The sequence below is a fragment of the Colletotrichum higginsianum genome, chromosome 3 (assembly GCF_001672515.1).
Source record: "Colletotrichum higginsianum IMI 349063 chromosome 3, whole genome shotgun sequence".
NCBI classification, from domain to species: Eukaryota; Fungi; Ascomycota; class Sordariomycetes; order Glomerellales; family Glomerellaceae; genus Colletotrichum; species Colletotrichum higginsianum.
In genome coordinates, this window is record NC_030956.1 from 5,199,634 (window position 1) to 5,216,164 (window position 16,531).

A 16,531-nucleotide genomic window follows, 5' to 3' on the forward strand; every position below is an offset into this window, starting at 1 on the left:
ACGAATGAGTACCTCCTTTTGACATTGCTGATCTGTTCGTGCTTCCTGCATTTTTTACCCAAGTGTCACAGCAAGAATTACATAAACCCGACGTCTGCATTTGAGTTTTCTCCCCGAGGAACCAAGCCAGGCTGTTAGCATACATTCCTATGATGATTGTCGACGTCTCAAGCCTCCCCAACGCTGTTGGCTTCTCTTCTTCTTCAAGGCTGCTAGTATTTGGAAGCACGCAAATACTCCGACGGCGGGTTGCCTTATAAAGCTTCCCTGGTCCTGATGACGGCGGACAAAACTTGTGAAGAGAGAATGCATAACATGACCTTGATGCCGGACGTCAGCTGAACGCATTGGGAAAAGTGAGATGAGCAATACTTTTTTTGGTATCATGCAAATCTCAGTTCACTTGCCAACTACTTCAGTCATCGATGGGGTCCCAGGTGCAAGGCCGATCAGGTCTCCAAGGGGAGGGGATGCTGATGATTCACGAGACGGCGTGACATGCCAGCCCGGTACGAGTTCTTGTCCGCTCGCTTCTTGTCCCACTTCCGAGTCTCAAACAAGAGCCGCCTTCCCTCCCTTCCCCTGTGACCTCTTAATGCAGCCTAGGGTTCATTTATGAGGTCTCGAACGGCGTGACTGCCTGGAGCCGGCTCTAGTTCCGTCCTAGTTCTAGTTCCGTTCTAGTCCCCTGGCGGTGCGCATGCCGGGAAAGGTGGGGCGTCGGGTGGGGACCCGGGGGAGGTTTAGGCAGGCCCCGCTCGGGCGGCTTGGCGGACCAATTGAGACCAAGACTGCCTAAACCTCCCCGGTCCGGAGGAGACAGACACAGGGAGAAAGTGAGAGTGAGAGTGAGTGTGAGTGAGTGAGTGAGTGAGTGAGTGAGTGAGGAGTACCAACCCAATTCAAATATATATGAGATGAAATCCCCAAGAAAGATGCTCGCTCGTACTCTTCTTGTCATCGCAACGTTTGTTTGAGATTCTAAACCCTGGACAACCCATCCCCTTCATCAATCTTGTCCACGCATCTCCGCTCGCGTCCATTGGAACATGTACATTCGCTACGACAAGACGCGAGCCCCAGAACAACACCCGGCTGCTCCGATGGCTCCTGTCGAGCATACAAGTGCCAGAATGTCCCTCAAGATTGACAATTTCGAAGACGGCGAGACTGTCCGCCAGGTACATACATTTAAGAATCCCCAAGGCCACTCACGGCCCGCAGCTCCTCACTAATCCATTCACCTTCCCAGCGCTGTGTCATTGTGAAGGGGACTTACAGCGTCGACGGCGACAATGCCGACACCTTCGCAACCGTCGAAACCCACGATGGCATCAGCACCGACACCATCTTTCCAACCCAGTCGTGGCCCATCGCAGGCAAGCAGATCAAGATCATCGCCATGCTCTCCCCTGGACGCAACACCCTGGCCATCACCCGCAGCGTCGGCGCCGACAAGATCGTCCTCGAGCTCAACCTGAACTACGTCCCTCTCCTCCAGTCGCCGCCCCTCCACCTCGCCATCATGGTCGCAAAGGACTCCCCTCTCGTCATCGACTGCCCGCCCGCCAAGCACGGCCTCGTCTCCTCGGCGCACTCCTCCCTCGACGCCGCCATCGCCAAGCTCCGCATGACGGCCTACATGTGGCAGGCCCTCACGGCCGAGGACATGAGCATGAAGGGCCTCGGCCGCCGCTCGTTCCGCCTCGAGGAGGAGTGGACTGCCGACACGACGAGCCGCGCGTTTCTCGACGGCCTGCACGAGGCCGCGCTCTTCGAGACGGGCGCCATGCGCGCCACGGCCAGGGTCCACGTCGTCCGCTCCAGCAGGACCACTGCCGAGATCCGCGACGCCGAGGTCGCGCAGCAGAACGAGTCGGCGCGGTCGCGGGACGGGCTCTTTGACTACTTCCGCGAGGCCCTCGCCGCCCACGGGGCGCCGTTCGACCCCTCGTCGCATCCCGTCGTCGCCGGCATGATCCTCGACTCGCACTTCTCCGCCGCCAAGAAGCTCATCCTCGGCCACGCCGCCCTGGGCTGCCGCGACCCGACCGGCGTCTCCCTTGGCATCATGGGCAGCCACCTGGCCTACTCGTGGCCCCGGTTCCTGGAGGAGGTCGCCGACTGCCTGCTCGACGCCCGCCCGCCGGGCCCCGCCGTCGGCGACGACAACGGCGAGTGCGGGTCCTTCTGGGAGGCCTGCGCCATCGGCCAGGGCGCGTTCCTGCACGAGGTCGGCCACGCGTTCGGGGCGCCGCACACGACGGGCATCATGGCGCGCGGCTACGCGAGGCACTGGCCGCGCAGCTTCCTCGCCCGGACGGCGTACTCGCGGAGCGACAACCGGGAGGGCCTCTCCGTCGTCGACGACGACACGGAGAACGACGCGCGCTGGGATCTGCGGGATGCGCTGTCGTTCCGGTCGCTGGACCACTTCTGGCTGCCCGGCGACGCCAGGCTGCCGGGCGCCACTCGTTCGGCCGCGCCGGCCGTCTCCCCGGTCAACATCGGAACCGACGACGCCGGTCTCGAGATTTTCTGCGCCGCAGGGCTGGCTCGCGTCGAGTTCAACGGGCAGCCCGAGCCCCTCCCTTCCGTACGGGAACCCTTTGGGAGGGTCTTCTACGGCCTCGAGGCCCTCGAGAGCCGGTTCCCCCGGGGCGGCGACGACCTCGCCATCTCCGTCCTCGGCATGAACGGCAAGACCAAGACGGTCCGCAACGCGTGGCGCCTCTTCGTGTCCACGTCGCACGTCCGCATCCCGGGCTCCGACGTGCTGTTGCAGAAGCGCTCCGTGACGAGCAAGAACCTCGAGGACGCCGACCTGTCAGGCGGGTCCGAAGACAACGACGCGTTCTGGACCTGGGCGACGCTTCTCACGCGGCGGAAAGACGTCGATGATGATGACGGCGACAGCGGCGCCATCGTGCAGGCGGCGAGCGTCGACGTCCGGACGGGCTGCGTCCTCGATGGCGCGTACGTCCACTTCTACGACGACGCCCGCGTCCACTGCGGCCCGCGGGTGTCACGCTGGGGCGGCGCGCTCCGCTTCGGGGGCCACGCGTCGGAGGAGGTCGCGATCCCGCTGGGCGTCGAGGTCGTCAAGGTCGAGGTGTCGAGGGAGGACCACATCCTGCGGGGCATGAGGGTTCACCTGAGCGACGGCACCTCCGGCGGTGCCTTGTCGGGAGGCGGTGACGAGCCCGAGACGTTGTCTCTCGGTGAGTGATGTTGATGTCCCCCTCCCCCCTGTTTTCCTTTCCCGCAACCGGTTTTTTGTTCCCCTGATAGTGGCAAAACTGACGAAAACATAAATCCCACGGCAGAACCGCAAGCTGACGAGCGCATCGTCGGCTTCTTCGGCCGCAGCTGGTGGGGCCGCCATTTTGACGGGCTGGTCGAGTTCGGCATCATCACGGCCCCCAGGGACTTTGTGCTCCCGGACGTCGTGTATGGCATGGCGGAGCTTCAGAATACGGATGGCGGACGCAGGGTACGATAAAGCCCCCCTCCCTTTCCTTTTCCTACATGCGCCCCCTGAGAGCATTTGGTTTTACTGACGCCGCTTCTAGCCCGAGGAAATCAAGGAGCATGAGGGGTCAGACGATGAAGAGTATTAGAGGCTCAAAGTCTTTGTTAGATTACATGAGGAGCATGGGTGTTGTGGTCGAAAGGCATTTAGCTTCAGTCATATCCTGTCGTTATGACTGACACGGCCTAACAGTAGAGAAACCAACAGACTACGATGAAGGTTACGACCCATGACTGACTCCATTATGGTTCGTGTCGGGTGCAACTCCCAGCAGAATAGCCATGTCGACATTTGCTATCCCTGTGGTTACATTCAAACAGGGTTTCACGTCCATGTCAGGTATCATGTGGCCACGGCAGCAGTACATACCTGTATTGTGATTACTCATTGGACAAGACTCAAAAAAGGCTTCCCTTTAGCCAATCAAGGTGTCTCGACAAGGGCATAGGTGGTAGTTAGCCTTGAACCTGGTAATTCCAGAACTGGAGGTAAGTACTCGGAGTAAAGGAGCATGGGATCCCTTGTTGTGGATGCTGCATGAGCGGCATCTCGGCCACATGGCGGCGGCAGCTTCGCGAGCTTTGACGCCGTGTTTCACCAGAATCGAGATGACCTTGCCATTTTCTGCGTATGGGAAACGGTAAACGAGGACTCGATGGCTTTCTCAGATGAGCGCCTCGCCCGGCGTCCTCACTCACTTTGCAAGCTGATGGGCCAGATGACACCGAGTCAAGCGGACGGGCATCAGGAGACGACAAGAACGACGAACGCTGCTTGTTGTCTTCGTTGGCGATATGTTGCAGATGAAAAGCACGAGACGAGACAGAAACCCTTACGAACCATTCTTCACTCCCTACACGACGTTTGGTACTAGTACATGTGTGAGGCAAGCATTACGCGCGATCCGAGGAGCAGGTTCCGCAGTCCGATATTGACCGACTCGCCGCCCTCCCCCCCTCCCCTCCCGTGTCTTCCCCCTCTCCCTCTATTTGTCGCAGTTTCAACGCAAAAACTCTCTCATGCTTCGGCCAGCATGAGTCCACCGCGCCGTCGTCGTCCGACTGTCTTTTTTAAGAAGATGACATCCCTGCCACGTCTGAACGTTCGCACCAAACGAACCAATGATGCCCGCATCACCCCACGGACTAGGTTCCCGGCAAATCCACGAGCGGCTATTCGAGAAAGCCTGATATGGCGAGAGTTGGGGACTCCAGAAGTCTTACCCTTTGGGGGGGAGGCAAGCGTGGTTTGAGCGCGAGTAAAAAACTCACGCCCAATAACCTCACAAGTCGTCAACTGCGAGCATTGCCTACCCCATGTGTCTGACAGAGTCTCGACTAACTAGCATTTCTCATCATGGTGTTTGGGCAACAGAACCCTACCCTTGTTACATCGTACGATGTTCACACGAGTCGGCTATTCAGTTGGAAACGTCGTCTTCCTCATATTGAAAGTCCGTCGGTAATTATTGTCTAATCTGGCTAACAAACAGACCCCTTCCGAGCCCAGTCCGGGGAATCGGGCTCCGAGAAGGGGGAGGAAACCACTTGCGAACACCACTCGTCAGGCGGCGTGGCCGCCCTGACTCCCGGCTGCGAAGACGACTGGAGGCGGCTCAGACGCTCGATGGGGAATATGTAGCCCACACCCACCCTCTCCGGGATGGGAGGCTGCTGGGTCTCGGGCTGGGGCTCGACCTGCGCCTCCGTCATCTGCTGGGTCCGCAGCCGACTTCCTTTGAGAAACTTGAGCTCGATGATCCTCTTGGTGCTGCTTCCGCCGGTGTTGCGGCTCGATTCTTGCGAGCAGTCGAAGCCGTGCGTGAAGAGGATGTTGACGGCGGGGAAGCACGCGCAGATCATCCCTATGCTCACCTCGGCGGTTCTAGCGGGTGTGGTCAGTAAAGTCCTTTAATGAGAAAAATCGACCAGCGTCCGGGGGGCGGGGGGAGGGAGTGACGGCTTTTCATTTTGTTCGGGGAACAGGAGCTTTAGAGGCTCACACACCCAAGGAGGTTGAAGCGGATAAAGTCCACCGATTGGTCGTTTGACTTTTGTAGCTGGATGACGATGACCATCCGTACAATGCTCGCCGCCGTCGCGACGCCTCCGGCGCTAAGCATGGCGATGACCTTCAGCCGTCTGGTCCACGGCATCCGTAGGGTCACGGCAACAGGGATCGGTAGACAGAGAACGGCCATATCCGTGATGGCACTGATGACTGTGTCCGCCACGAAGATGGCGCGCTGGTCGAAGCAGACGGCCTCGACAGACGTGTCCCAGAACCCCGCGACGGGCCGGCAGATGAGTGCCTTGAGGATGAAGACGGGCAGGTAGTACCCGGTCATGAAGACGGATAAGGCGTATATCCCTATCTTCGTCTTGTTGTGGAACCGAAAGACGCGTAAGACGACCAAGAGAAGGGCGAGCTTCGTGAAGTACGAGTTCGGCCCGTACACAAGCGTGTCGGCATACAACCCCCAGAAAAAAAACATGTTAACGCAAGCTCCAAAGCAACCGGGGGGGGGTTCAGTCCGTCTTTTCGATTACCTTGTTGAAGCCCATGAAGTCTGCTTTTGACAGCTCGTAAACGTGAAATCCACCGCCGTAACGATACACTTTGAATTGGCAACGCTTGATTAGACTGGAAGGGATCTGCCAACGGACTACGAAGTGAAACTACTCACTGACGAGCGCGGTGGCGCTGTACCCAAATGACAGGATCTAACTATTGAATCAGCATGATTGAAATTCACCTCGGGACGATGGTGCCTCTCTCCCATCTCTTACCCAAGCGACCACGGCCACCCCTGCAAAGATCCCAAGAGTGTCAGCAGTCTGGCCCAAAATCACTCATGAATAGAAAGCGACAAGTCGTTGAAACCAAGGACGAAGACGATGGGGGGGGGGGGGGAAGGCGCTTACAGTCCTCAGTGTGGAACGGCGGCGCGATGAACATCTTGGCGTAAAGACGCAACATCATGAACAGGCTGACCATCACGATGGAGAGGATCTGCGACACCAGGTTGATCGTGTGCAGGACGTCCTTCGGGTTCTGAAAGTCGGGCACCACGCCTTCTGGCGGCGGGGCCGCCGGCCCCTCTACGTTGGACATCTCGCATCGGGCGGGGGTCAGGCATAATAGCTCGTTCAACCGCTAGTCTTGAAGGTGAGGGGACCGTTTCGCCGATTAAATAACTTGGCCGGACGCAAGCCAAGTTTCGCTCTCGGTCCTCTCTTCTCTCGGTGCCGGCGGGCTTAGCGACACCTCTCTGTCTGGTTACGGGATGGAAAGCAAGCTCACCATCGAGAGTTGGGGCGTGGGGAGGGGGTGGGAGGCCGGCTCTGGTACATATATCTTATACTCCAACCAGTTTGACGAGTGCAGCAGCTCGCCGGCCCGAACCGGCAAGAAATCCACACAGAAAGAGAGAGAGAGGAGCGTGCCAGTCCCCCGAAGCTTTGGACTCCCGATGCCAAATAACGCCCGCACTCGGCAGGGCTGGCCCGTTGCATGGACGAAGCATATTCAGGTGAGCTGCTGTTCCCCCCGGCTCCAAACAAGACGAGTCATTCGTGTCGTTAGCTGGAATCGCCTGATTCATCGTTCAATGGACGCTCCAAGACCTGGCGTTTGAAAACCGACAGTTTCGAGTCGATCAGAACGGAGTTATATTAGTGATCAATGAAACAGTACGCATTACGCGCCTACGATTGCCCGACTCACGAAAGAACCTGGCACGACTCAAAAAAGACACCGCTTCATCAGGATAGCTGCCCTCTTCCAGTCGGACGAGACGAGTACGAAGCGTATGTTGCCAGCAACTATGCGGACGGAAAAGCGGAACCGCGACTGCAATGTTGCAATATAATACTACGACCTCAAGCATCTGCACCTCATCCGAAAGTGCCGATTAACGCACTCGGGCATCTCTGCAGCCTGCGGAGAGAGTTCACTGGTGTTTGCAACCAATAAAGGACAGGAGCGGTCTCGATTCTTCTTATCTGCCCGGTTCATGTCGTTTCACGAGTCAAGCATCGACGACTTGGGACCAAAACGAATTTCCCCACAAAGCTTACGCTTCAAAGTATATGAGCACGGCCAGGGATATCCCGGTGATGCTGTGTCCGGTTCAGCTTGCAAGCGGGATTGTTACGCGCGATGCAGAGCAGACAGACACGTGCCCGGCAACGACGAGGGGAAAGAAAACATCACGAATCGGTGTTTCCCAGCCCTCGGATCTATCCATTAAACGAAGGAGAGGGAGGAGGTCTTTTGGCTGTTCTCGGTCATCCTCATGACCCATGAATGAATAGAATGGCCAGCTTCTTCCTGACACAAATCCCGTCGTATCAGAATGGCCGTATCGATACACCGTGCCTGACTCGCCCAACGTCACTTCTAGGAATCGCAACAGCTTGGTGGTTTACCCTTGCATTCTCTTATCAAGATGTACCTAATTTAAACAACTAAACGTGTCCCCTGGGTATTGTTTATCAAGCTTGCCACTGCTTGGAGTGTGTTGACTGATCCGTCTGAAGAGCGTCCGTCTTGTCTTCCGCTTGGTGGGAGCACGCACACCCAGAACTTTCCAAACACTTTCTCTTATTCTGGTCAAAAGCAGGTGTCGAACCGAGTTTCCGGACATCCTGCAGCAATGACGGTCAAACCCAACGCCAAGGCGAAACCCCACGTACTCTATGCCGTGCCCCCACGAGAGGGCCACATGCGGCCGGCCCTCCAGATCGGCAAGCATCTCAAGGACCACGGCTTCGACGTCACGATCCTGGGGACCAAGAAGTGGCGGGCGACGATTCAAGCAGCCGGCGCGCATTTCAGCCCGATCATCGGGCTTTGGGGCACGCTCGATGATCCGGCCCGCTGGCCAGGCATCGCAGGCGCCCCGGACGCGCCGTCGCGCCTTTCCGCGTCGCTCGACGGCGGCTTCGTCTCGCTGTTGCCGAGCGGCCTGGAGTCCTTGAGGTTCGCTCTCGCGGCCGTTCGCAGGCGACAGCCGGGGTGCCCGGTCGTCGTCCTCTCCGACACGTGCTTCTCGGGGACTTTGGCCCTGAAGCTGGAGGCTGATCTACCGGAGGGATACCGCGAGGGAGAGAAGATCAGGACCATCGGAATCGGGGTCGTGCCGACCTTCTGGACCAGCCCTGAAAGGCCGCCCTGGGGATCGGGATTGCCCTTTGACGGCAGCGACGGAGGAAGGGAGAGAAACACGACATCTCTTCGGACGTCTTGGAATAGTGCCGCCGAGGAGCGGGCGAGGTGGGTTCTGAGCATGATGGGTTGTGCCAAAGAGGTTGAATCGCTGTACGAGGACCTCTCGCCTCATTCTATCACCGCCGCCAAACAACACCCATTCTGGGATGCGTCGACCGTCTGCCACGATGCGGTACTCCAGATGTGCCTCCCGGGCCTCGAATTTCCCTCGTCGGACTGGCCGCAGAAGATCAAGTTCGTCGGCACGCTGCCGATCAAGCCGTTGCCGCCCAACCTCGCATACCCCAGCTGGTTCGACGACATCCTCGCCAACAGCACGGCCCTCCGCCCACCGGCCCAGTGCCGGAAGAAGGTTGTGTTCGTAGCGCAGGGCACGGAGGTCCTGGACCACCGCGAGCTCATCATCCCGACGATGAAGGCGCTGGCGGGCCGAGGGGACGTGCTCGTCGTCGCCTGCCTGTGCGTGGCCGGCGCCGTCATGGACACGAGCGGCTTTGACGACGGCGCGCTGCCCGCCAACGCGCGGGTGGTCGACTACTTCCCCTACGACGCGATCCTCGCGCACGCCGACGTGTTCGTGTCCAACAGCGGCTACGGGGGCTTCCAGCACGCCGTCTCGAACGGCGTCCCGGTGGTGCAGGCCGGCGACGTGTTCGACAAGCCGGACATCGGGCGGAGGATCGAGTGGTGCGGCCTGGGCGTCTACCTGGCAGAGTCTCCGCCGCCCGTGAGCGTCGTCCGCCGCGCGGTCGAAGAGGTGCTCGGTGATGAGAGGTACAAAAGACGTGCGGAAGAGCTGAGGAGAGAGGCGGGACGGATGAATCCTCTACAGAGGATCGAGGAGGAGATCATGTCGATGTGCAGTTGAAGAGCCAACCGTCATTAACTAGGTAGATACGAATGATTGATAAAGAGCTGTGGATTACTGTCGATCGACTATGTTCGGCAAAGCCACGAAGAATAGAGATAGACACATGACGACCTGACAGTAGATAAGTACATCGTTGTTTGCTTCTTCTTAAAGATACGACGACTTACAAAAGAGGTGTGAGGAAAGCAAAACCTGTTTACATTTCCAAATCCTTATGGTAAGCGTCAGGATTCTCACGACTTTCCACTCACACCAGTCATCAAGACGGTAGTGACAAGACTTCAGAATCCGATGTTCTCCGGGCGCCAGAAAGTTCGCTTCATGACCCCAGTACAGGGGCTGCTCTTGACACTTGCTTGACCTTGTTGCTTACCTTTCTCGTACAGTTGTGACTTCCCCCATGAGTCGGTGCCTTGCAGCCGGAAGCAAGCTGCCCCTAGCGAAACCCTTGTATGCCGTTGATCTGCGCGTCTTCGCCCCTTTGCTGCTTGTACCTCGTAGCCTGGCTGACCTTCTCTCCTGCTCGGGCAGTTCTCGCTACTCGTCCTGCCTATACAGCATCATTGTTTGTTCTTTTCATCGCTTCTCTGAATGTTGCCAACGCTGCCTCAACATATGAGTGGTATATTGCAATGCTGTGTCAGTTGTGTCGCTATGATCTCAGTTAACCCACCCCTTGAAGAAGCTCCTCTGGTGGGACAGAGCGGTGCCGATAGTGAGCAGATCTGGTCCCTGCAAACATGCATGGCTGTGAAGCAATGTGCCGACTTCCTGGCTGAGTACAAACACAAGATGACAGGAAATGTGTCATAAAAGTAGAACCAGAGTTTGCAGAGTGGCAATTATGCCTAATAAATCCTGTAATGCACCTCCTTAAAATTGGTAGGGAATCTGACAACCTTATTTAAGGCTGTTGAAGCGATGATTGGCGCCTTGACATGCTACTGACTGGCATGCCCGTAGCAGGCCGAGAAACCATACCCAAGGCAGGGTTTGTAAATAGCAGCTTCTACATCGTAGAGTTGGTTAGGCTAACAACTGTAACGAAAGTGGAGAGCTGCGGTTGACTGCAGAGGGCAGCACTTGCGCCTAAAAGGTCCTGGGACAAGATAAGAACAGAAATACAGCGCAGAACAGAATCTTGCATTCTCTACAAGACACACATGGGTTGTGCCATGGCATCAGGGTTTGGAGCCTGCGGGAGTATGATTGATGAGAGCGCTGATTTGTAGGAACCCATGTTGTGTGAATCTCCGCCTTGTAAAGTTACTGCTCCAGCTCGGGTGCCTGTTCGTCACCGGCGCTCCAGGGTCTACCGAAGGATCCCTCTGGCTTCTCATGATGCCATTCGTTGTGGCGCACAAAGAGAAACCGAGATACCCACATCCGACGGTCGGTCTTTTGCACCATAATATAGTGCCAAGGCAGACCAAAGAGGCTTGGTATTTGGACTGTGTTGTATTCCAAGAAACCTCAAAGGCAACAACTCAAATGTAGCAGGTCCAGATTACCGTACGTGTCCCATCAAGTATAAGTACTTGACCTCAGCACTCTGAGAAGCCAAGAGAAGTTGTATTACAAGCCAAGTATTGCAACATCTCGTTCCACCCGACTACCATCTTCAGCTGCCTCAAGATCTCAATTGCTTTCCATTTCTTAACCGACGCAACAATGAAATTCTCCATCGTCTTTGCCGCTCTCGCAACTTTGGCGTTTGCAGCTCCCGGCCCCTCCATGGAGGGAGAGGGCTTGGAGAAAAGACAGAGATCATGCACAATCAATGCCCCGGTAAGCCCCGCAAGCCTCTGACCAACAACAGCACCGGACTTCAACTCTGGAAACTCCAAGCCCCCGTGAATCTCTTCACGTCGCATGGCTCTATTTTACTGATTTTTGGTGGCGATAAAAGGTTTGCAACACCTGCGCAGAGGGCTGCCGCTGTATCTCTACTTCTCCCACTGTTTGCGTAAGTTCAAAGTCCCAAACCAACCTACAATTTGATGGGCGGTTGTAAAACTTGTCGTGCGGTATACAATTTGCTAACAAAACACTCCAAACCAGGGATGCGTAAGTGAATGCTATTTTATCCCGAAGGAGTCTTAAAGCTGTCAACTGCTGGAGGTTTGGATGCTAACTGGTATTAATTATGCTACACAGCACTGCCTGTGAGATGGCGGCTCGCATTGTCTATAGCCGAGGTTAGATGGGCGTGAAAAGCAATTGGAATCTTGGGGAACTTTGTATCTCTGTATTGCAGCATGTCTCTTTCGTTAAAAGGACATCAACTCGGAATTCTCTGACCACTTCAAGGATCATCACCTGCAAATCTTGAGACGGTTCTGAAAAGCTGGACGTATCCATCCGATCCATCCACGGTAGGCACAATATTGGTTTATTGGGCACCTGTTCGCCGGCTCGGCTTCTGACGGGTGTCCTTTCAAAGAGGAATTCGCCTGGCAAATGACCGTGTTCTAACTTGTAAGCCCTACTGAACCATGCAAGACGAGCGAGCAAGCCATTTCACAACAGTTCCCACGTCAGAAAAGACAGAGGCTTTCCGTCTTCATTTTCCCGCGCCAGAGCAAAGAGTCCAGCATGTTCTGTCATGCTGGGAAACTTATTTTTGGCACGAGCCCCGACGGTCATGCGCATGTGACACCACGCACGCTCTTGGATGAGTGCCCGTAATGAAACAGGGGCGGGGGGGGAGTACTCTCTTCGACTCTCAGATTCCTGGGTTGGTTAAGGCCTACCAGAGATTCTTCAAACAGTACAGGGACCGGATAAACACCTATATGGTCTAAGAGTCTCTAGGCAATACTTCAATGAGGAGAAGAGCTTAAGAGCCGCGAGAAGCATCAGTGCCGCACTTTGCCCTCCTGTCTTGGCAACCCGACTAACCTTTGCTGGAGAGGCAAACCGTTTTGCACTTGCGGTTGGAAACCCACCGCGATGCCTCCGACACGACCATATGGCCTGATTGCCCTTGTGGCCCTGTTAGTGCTTGGCATGGGATACTGGGCATACCCGCGGTTGCAGGACGGGGTGAGTGAAGGCTGGCTGCCCGACCAGAAGCTCCAAGTCTATGACAAGTCTGTGAGGGGCTAACGCCTTGTCGCATGTGTAGATGCCTCGTCTCAGCCCAGTCTCCAGCACGCTGTCGCCGCCGCCATCATCAGATTCCTCCGAGCCGAAACGGATCTTTAGCTGGCCGAACCGTCCGGCGGCGCCCCCGAAAAAGGTCGACCGGGCCTTGATCCTGTTCACGTACGCCGAGTCCGAGGCGTCGCGCCAGAACCTGCTGTTTTTCGTCAAGCACGGCCTCCACGGCGCCGCCGATTTCGTCTTCGTCTTCAACGGCGATACCGACGCGCCCACCCTCGTCCCGTCCCGGAGGAACATCAAGATTGTAAAGCGGAACAGCACCTGCTTCGACTTGGGGGCCTCGGGGCAAGTTCTCCGGGAGAATGACCTATGGAGAGGGTACGCCAAGTTCATCTTGATGAACGCAAGTCTGCGGGGCCCGTTTTTGCCCTACTGGACCGACAGCTGCTGGTCTGATTTGTTTCTGTCCAAAGTCACCGACAAAGTCAAGGTAAGCTGAGATGGCTGTTGGTTCTGAGCTCGTCTGGCACCTCGAAGTACCCGGTGACGAATGCCCCTCTCCGGTTCTCGAGTTATGTCTCTGTTTGTCTGCCTATCCGAAGCTAACAAAAATGACCTTTAAGCTTGTGGGCATCACAGCAAATTGTTCGCCTCGGTTCTATCTCCCGTCGATGATTCTAGCCACGGACAAAGTTGGCATGGGTCTGCTCCTGGATCCCAAAGCCGCCCTAGCGGCGTCCACCCCGGATATATACGGCGGGGCCGACGACCCGGTTGGACTCAGCGGATGTTACGATAGCTGGAAGGAGGCCGTCCACGCCGAGATAGGCATGACTTCCATCATACTGAACGGCGGATACGGCGTTGATGTGATGATGTCCGGATTCCACAGGGGCGTCGACCACAAGGCCTACTGCGACAAGACACAGGGGGTCGGGGACGTGCTGAATCCCGATCGGTATTTCGGATCCAACGTCCATCCGTACGAGACCGTATTCATCAACCCGAATCGAGGCATCACCCCGGTTTTGGTCGACAACTTGGGTACATGGATGGCGGAGGACGGGTATTCCAGCGAAAATAGGTGCAAGGCGCAGAAGCACAAGTAGGAAATAACCTATTAGCCTTTTTCTTTTTTTCTTTTTTGCCCCCAAAAGCCCCGCAACTCGAGTCGAACCGCCGCGGTGATCATCAAAAACTCGAACATCTGTGCTTCGAAAGACGTGCGGGTTACCACACATCAGCCAGTCCAGGGCGTGTCTTCATCGTAGCACCTTGGCCATGCTCTTCAGACACACTGAAGCTTGGGGCTCCCCAACCCGCAAATCGAAGGCAAATCGTGGGCAAAACCGAACCCGAAAATGCGGGGGGGGCGGGCGTAGCACGGGTATCAGCAGACCACCGTCGGCGTCGAGACCACTATTCGGCGTTGGGGCATTTGAGTTGATGACATCGGTTTAACTTTTCAGCCATGAGCGTTGGCTCCGACGGCAGTTGAAGGACAAGCTTCAGAAAGGATCATCCATGCTTTTTTGTGAGAACGCCGTTTTGCGTTGTTTGACCAGCGGAGGACTTGGAGTCTATTGGCACTAAGGCCCCCCCCCCCCCCCCCATTGAGTTTCCTGTCTTCTGCAACTTAATCGCCGAGCGGGATCGGACCAATGTTCAAGGCCATTAGCAATGTTGTGAATCGAAAAACATGATCGTCGTGTAGTACTTGAATCGGTGTGTCTCTTGGAAGAAGGCGGCGGCGTTGGAAAATGCGAGAAGGGAGACACTGCTGAGCTTCTGTGAGGAGGAGAAAAGCGTTGTCATGATGTGCAAGAATCCAGGGAAACCGGAAACCTCATGCTGCCGATCAAACACGACAGCACGTGTACATTGAGTAAGGCACGAATGTCGGCTCCGACTCAAAGTTCACAGCTGAAAAATGGCCACACCTTGGAGGAGGGCGGTTGTCTTTCCTCGCCAAGTCATCCTGGATTCAAGTTGTACGCCAGTGTCCATACCATGCAGAAGCTGGGCAGATCTTGCTTCACTCATGTTCGTTATCGCCTTGACCGACAATACTGCATATTCTTAAAATCCATGGATCTGGTGATTGTACATGGATCGTTCCATGCTGATCGCCCATCTTGCGGCCGTCTGCGACTCGCTCCGAAACCCGGGCCAAGCAAGGCATCTGTGTCTTTCGCGGCCCACAAACGCTGCGAAGTGTGCCTCGGAGTGAAGATGCCAAGACCATACAAGCACAACGGGCTTTCTGTACATCACAGATTTTGGTTGCAAGGCTGTAAGTGCGTCTTTCGCATACTGAGGCGAGCAGCCGCCTCATTTCATTCCCATCCTTGAGGGAAAGGAAGGGAAGGCAAGGGAAGGGACAGAAGGTTTCCACACAAGCCCATTGTGTATGATTGAGTTTGGACGAGTGCGTGTATATAGGCATCTGTGCCCGATATATGCTGGCCACTTGCGCCGAGACAGGACGCCACTCACACGGTGACACCCCCCCCCCCCCCCCCCCCGGCTACGCGATCAGTGCCACAGCCATCCATACGTTCGAAACGACAACATGGGCGCTGTCACGAAGTTCGTCCCAAGCACCCTTATGGGAGTTCCTTCGCGCCAAAAGGCGTTGTATCCTCTGCTATCCATCACCATCACAACCATCATCCTCATTATAATCACACTTTTGGCAGGGCGGGAGACTCTTCACTCGATTGTTCGTGCTACTGAAAACCCCCCCCCCCGGTTTTTATCATGGTCTGTTGGTCCCTAACATGCGTTCAAAAAAGCACGATGCCAACGCCGTCGAAGCCATACCACATCTCGATACCGAGACATACCATCATCTGATACCTAGATCGTCCGCGCAGTCGAGGTTGTCGAGCGGAGATGGGTTCTATACCTCGAACGCGTTGCACACCTTCGAGAAGGGGCTCCAAGAGGATCGGCCGTCTGGGAACGTCGCCGTCTTGATGGAGACCAACACGTCCGCCGTGCCGAACCTCGTGCCCATAGTCCTTCACTTCGCATCGGTCCTGGGACCGAACTGGCCCATCGTGCTTGTCACGCTCGAGAGCACCTGGGTAGTGCCCGAGTCGCCGGCCTTCAGGCGTCTCATGGACGCAAATCAGATACGGATCACCTACCTCCCGGCCACGACCAACATCTCCGACCACCACTCCGTCTCCGTCTTCCTCACAGAGCCGTGGTTCTGGGAGCAGTTTGTCAGCTCGCACCGCATGCTGATCTTCCAAGTGGACAGCATACTGTGCTCCAAGGCCCCGATGACGATGGAAGACTTTCTGGAGTGGGACCTGGTCGGCGCGCCAATCACGGTGTACGGGATCGGATACAACGGCGGCCTCTCTCTGCGCAACCCGAGGCTGATGCTTGACATCGTGAACGATCCCTCGGTCAGTCTCGGGCCTCGCGATTACGAGGACCAATGGTTCTACGCAAGGGCTCAGGAGCGCGGCGCCCATCTGCCCAACACGGAGCAGGCGTTGAAGTTTGCGGTAGAGACGACGTATTACAAGACGCCTTTGGGATACCATCGACCAAAGCCGTTCCAAGGGGAGCACTGGGACGAGATCACGGAATGGTGTCCCGAGGTGGGCTTGCTGTGGGGGCACAGGTTTACCGAGTGAGCATCCGGGCGGTCTCGAAGAAAAGAAAGAGAGGGAATTGCATAATATTAGACCGAGGCATGAAATGCATTTCTGGTTGAAGGCGATGGACATACGGAATATACCAAAAGAATTAAAGATCCCCCCCCCCCCCACCCC

General features: G+C 56.3%; 8 protein-coding genes across 8 annotated transcripts; 5 read left to right on the top strand and 3 right to left on the bottom strand.

Moving 5' to 3' along the window:
* Positions 1-1,049: 1,049 nt before the first annotated feature.
* Positions 1,050-3,620, top strand: CH63R_05097 (Zinc metalloproteinase; the record flags this gene model as incomplete). Its single annotated transcript, XM_018300072.1, has 4 exons — positions 1,050-1,181; positions 1,253-3,221; positions 3,327-3,493; positions 3,573-3,620. The coding sequence occupies 4 exons, from the start codon at positions 1,050-1,052 to the stop codon at positions 3,618-3,620; spliced, it is 2,316 nt and encodes a 771-aa protein (XP_018161318.1).
* A 367-nt stretch (positions 3,621-3,987) lies between these two features.
* CH63R_05098 (uncharacterized protein) lies at positions 3,988-4,277 on the bottom strand (the record flags this gene model as incomplete). The annotated part of the gene is made up of 2 exons (XM_018300073.1): positions 3,988-4,156; positions 4,231-4,277. 2 exons carry the CDS (start codon positions 4,275-4,277, stop codon positions 3,988-3,990), a joined length of 216 nt encoding a protein of 71 aa, XP_018161319.1.
* A 736-nt stretch (positions 4,278-5,013) lies between these two features.
* On the bottom strand, positions 5,014-6,026 carry CH63R_05099 (Integral membrane protein; the record flags this gene model as incomplete). Its single annotated transcript, XM_018300074.1, has 2 exons — positions 5,014-5,416; positions 5,539-6,026. The coding sequence occupies 2 exons, from the start codon at positions 6,024-6,026 to the stop codon at positions 5,014-5,016; spliced, it is 891 nt and encodes a 296-aa protein (XP_018161320.1).
* Positions 6,027-6,060: 34 nt separating this feature from the next.
* CH63R_05100 (Integral membrane protein) lies at positions 6,061-6,646 on the bottom strand (the record flags this gene model as incomplete). The annotated part of the gene is made up of 2 exons (XM_018300075.1): positions 6,061-6,149; positions 6,457-6,646. The coding sequence occupies 2 exons, from the start codon at positions 6,644-6,646 to the stop codon at positions 6,061-6,063; spliced, it is 279 nt and encodes a 92-aa protein (XP_018161321.1).
* Positions 6,647-8,189: 1,543 nt separating this feature from the next.
* CH63R_05101 (UDP-glucuronosyl/UDP-glucosyltransferase) lies at positions 8,190-9,632 on the top strand (the record flags this gene model as incomplete). Its single annotated transcript, XM_018300076.1, has 1 exon — positions 8,190-9,632. One exon carries the CDS (start codon positions 8,190-8,192, stop codon positions 9,630-9,632), a length of 1,443 nt encoding a protein of 480 aa, XP_018161322.1.
* A 1,674-nt stretch (positions 9,633-11,306) lies between these two features.
* CH63R_05102 (EC40 protein) lies at positions 11,307-11,838 on the top strand (the record flags this gene model as incomplete). Its single annotated transcript, XM_018300077.1, is given in 3 exon segments — positions 11,307-11,423; positions 11,429-11,601; positions 11,793-11,838. Coding segments are annotated over 3 exon segments (336 nt in total).
* A 749-nt stretch (positions 11,839-12,587) lies between these two features.
* Positions 12,588-13,849, top strand: CH63R_05103 (uncharacterized protein; the record flags this gene model as incomplete). The annotated part of the gene is made up of 3 exons (XM_018300078.1): positions 12,588-12,680; positions 12,763-13,230; positions 13,364-13,849. The coding sequence occupies 3 exons, from the start codon at positions 12,588-12,590 to the stop codon at positions 13,847-13,849; spliced, it is 1,047 nt and encodes a 348-aa protein (XP_018161324.1).
* Positions 13,850-15,520: 1,671 nt separating this feature from the next.
* Positions 15,521-16,393, top strand: CH63R_05104 (uncharacterized protein; the record flags this gene model as incomplete). The annotated part of the gene is made up of 1 exon (XM_018300079.1): positions 15,521-16,393. One exon carries the CDS (start codon positions 15,521-15,523, stop codon positions 16,391-16,393), a length of 873 nt encoding a protein of 290 aa, XP_018161325.1.
* Positions 16,394-16,531: the final 138 nt, after the last annotated feature.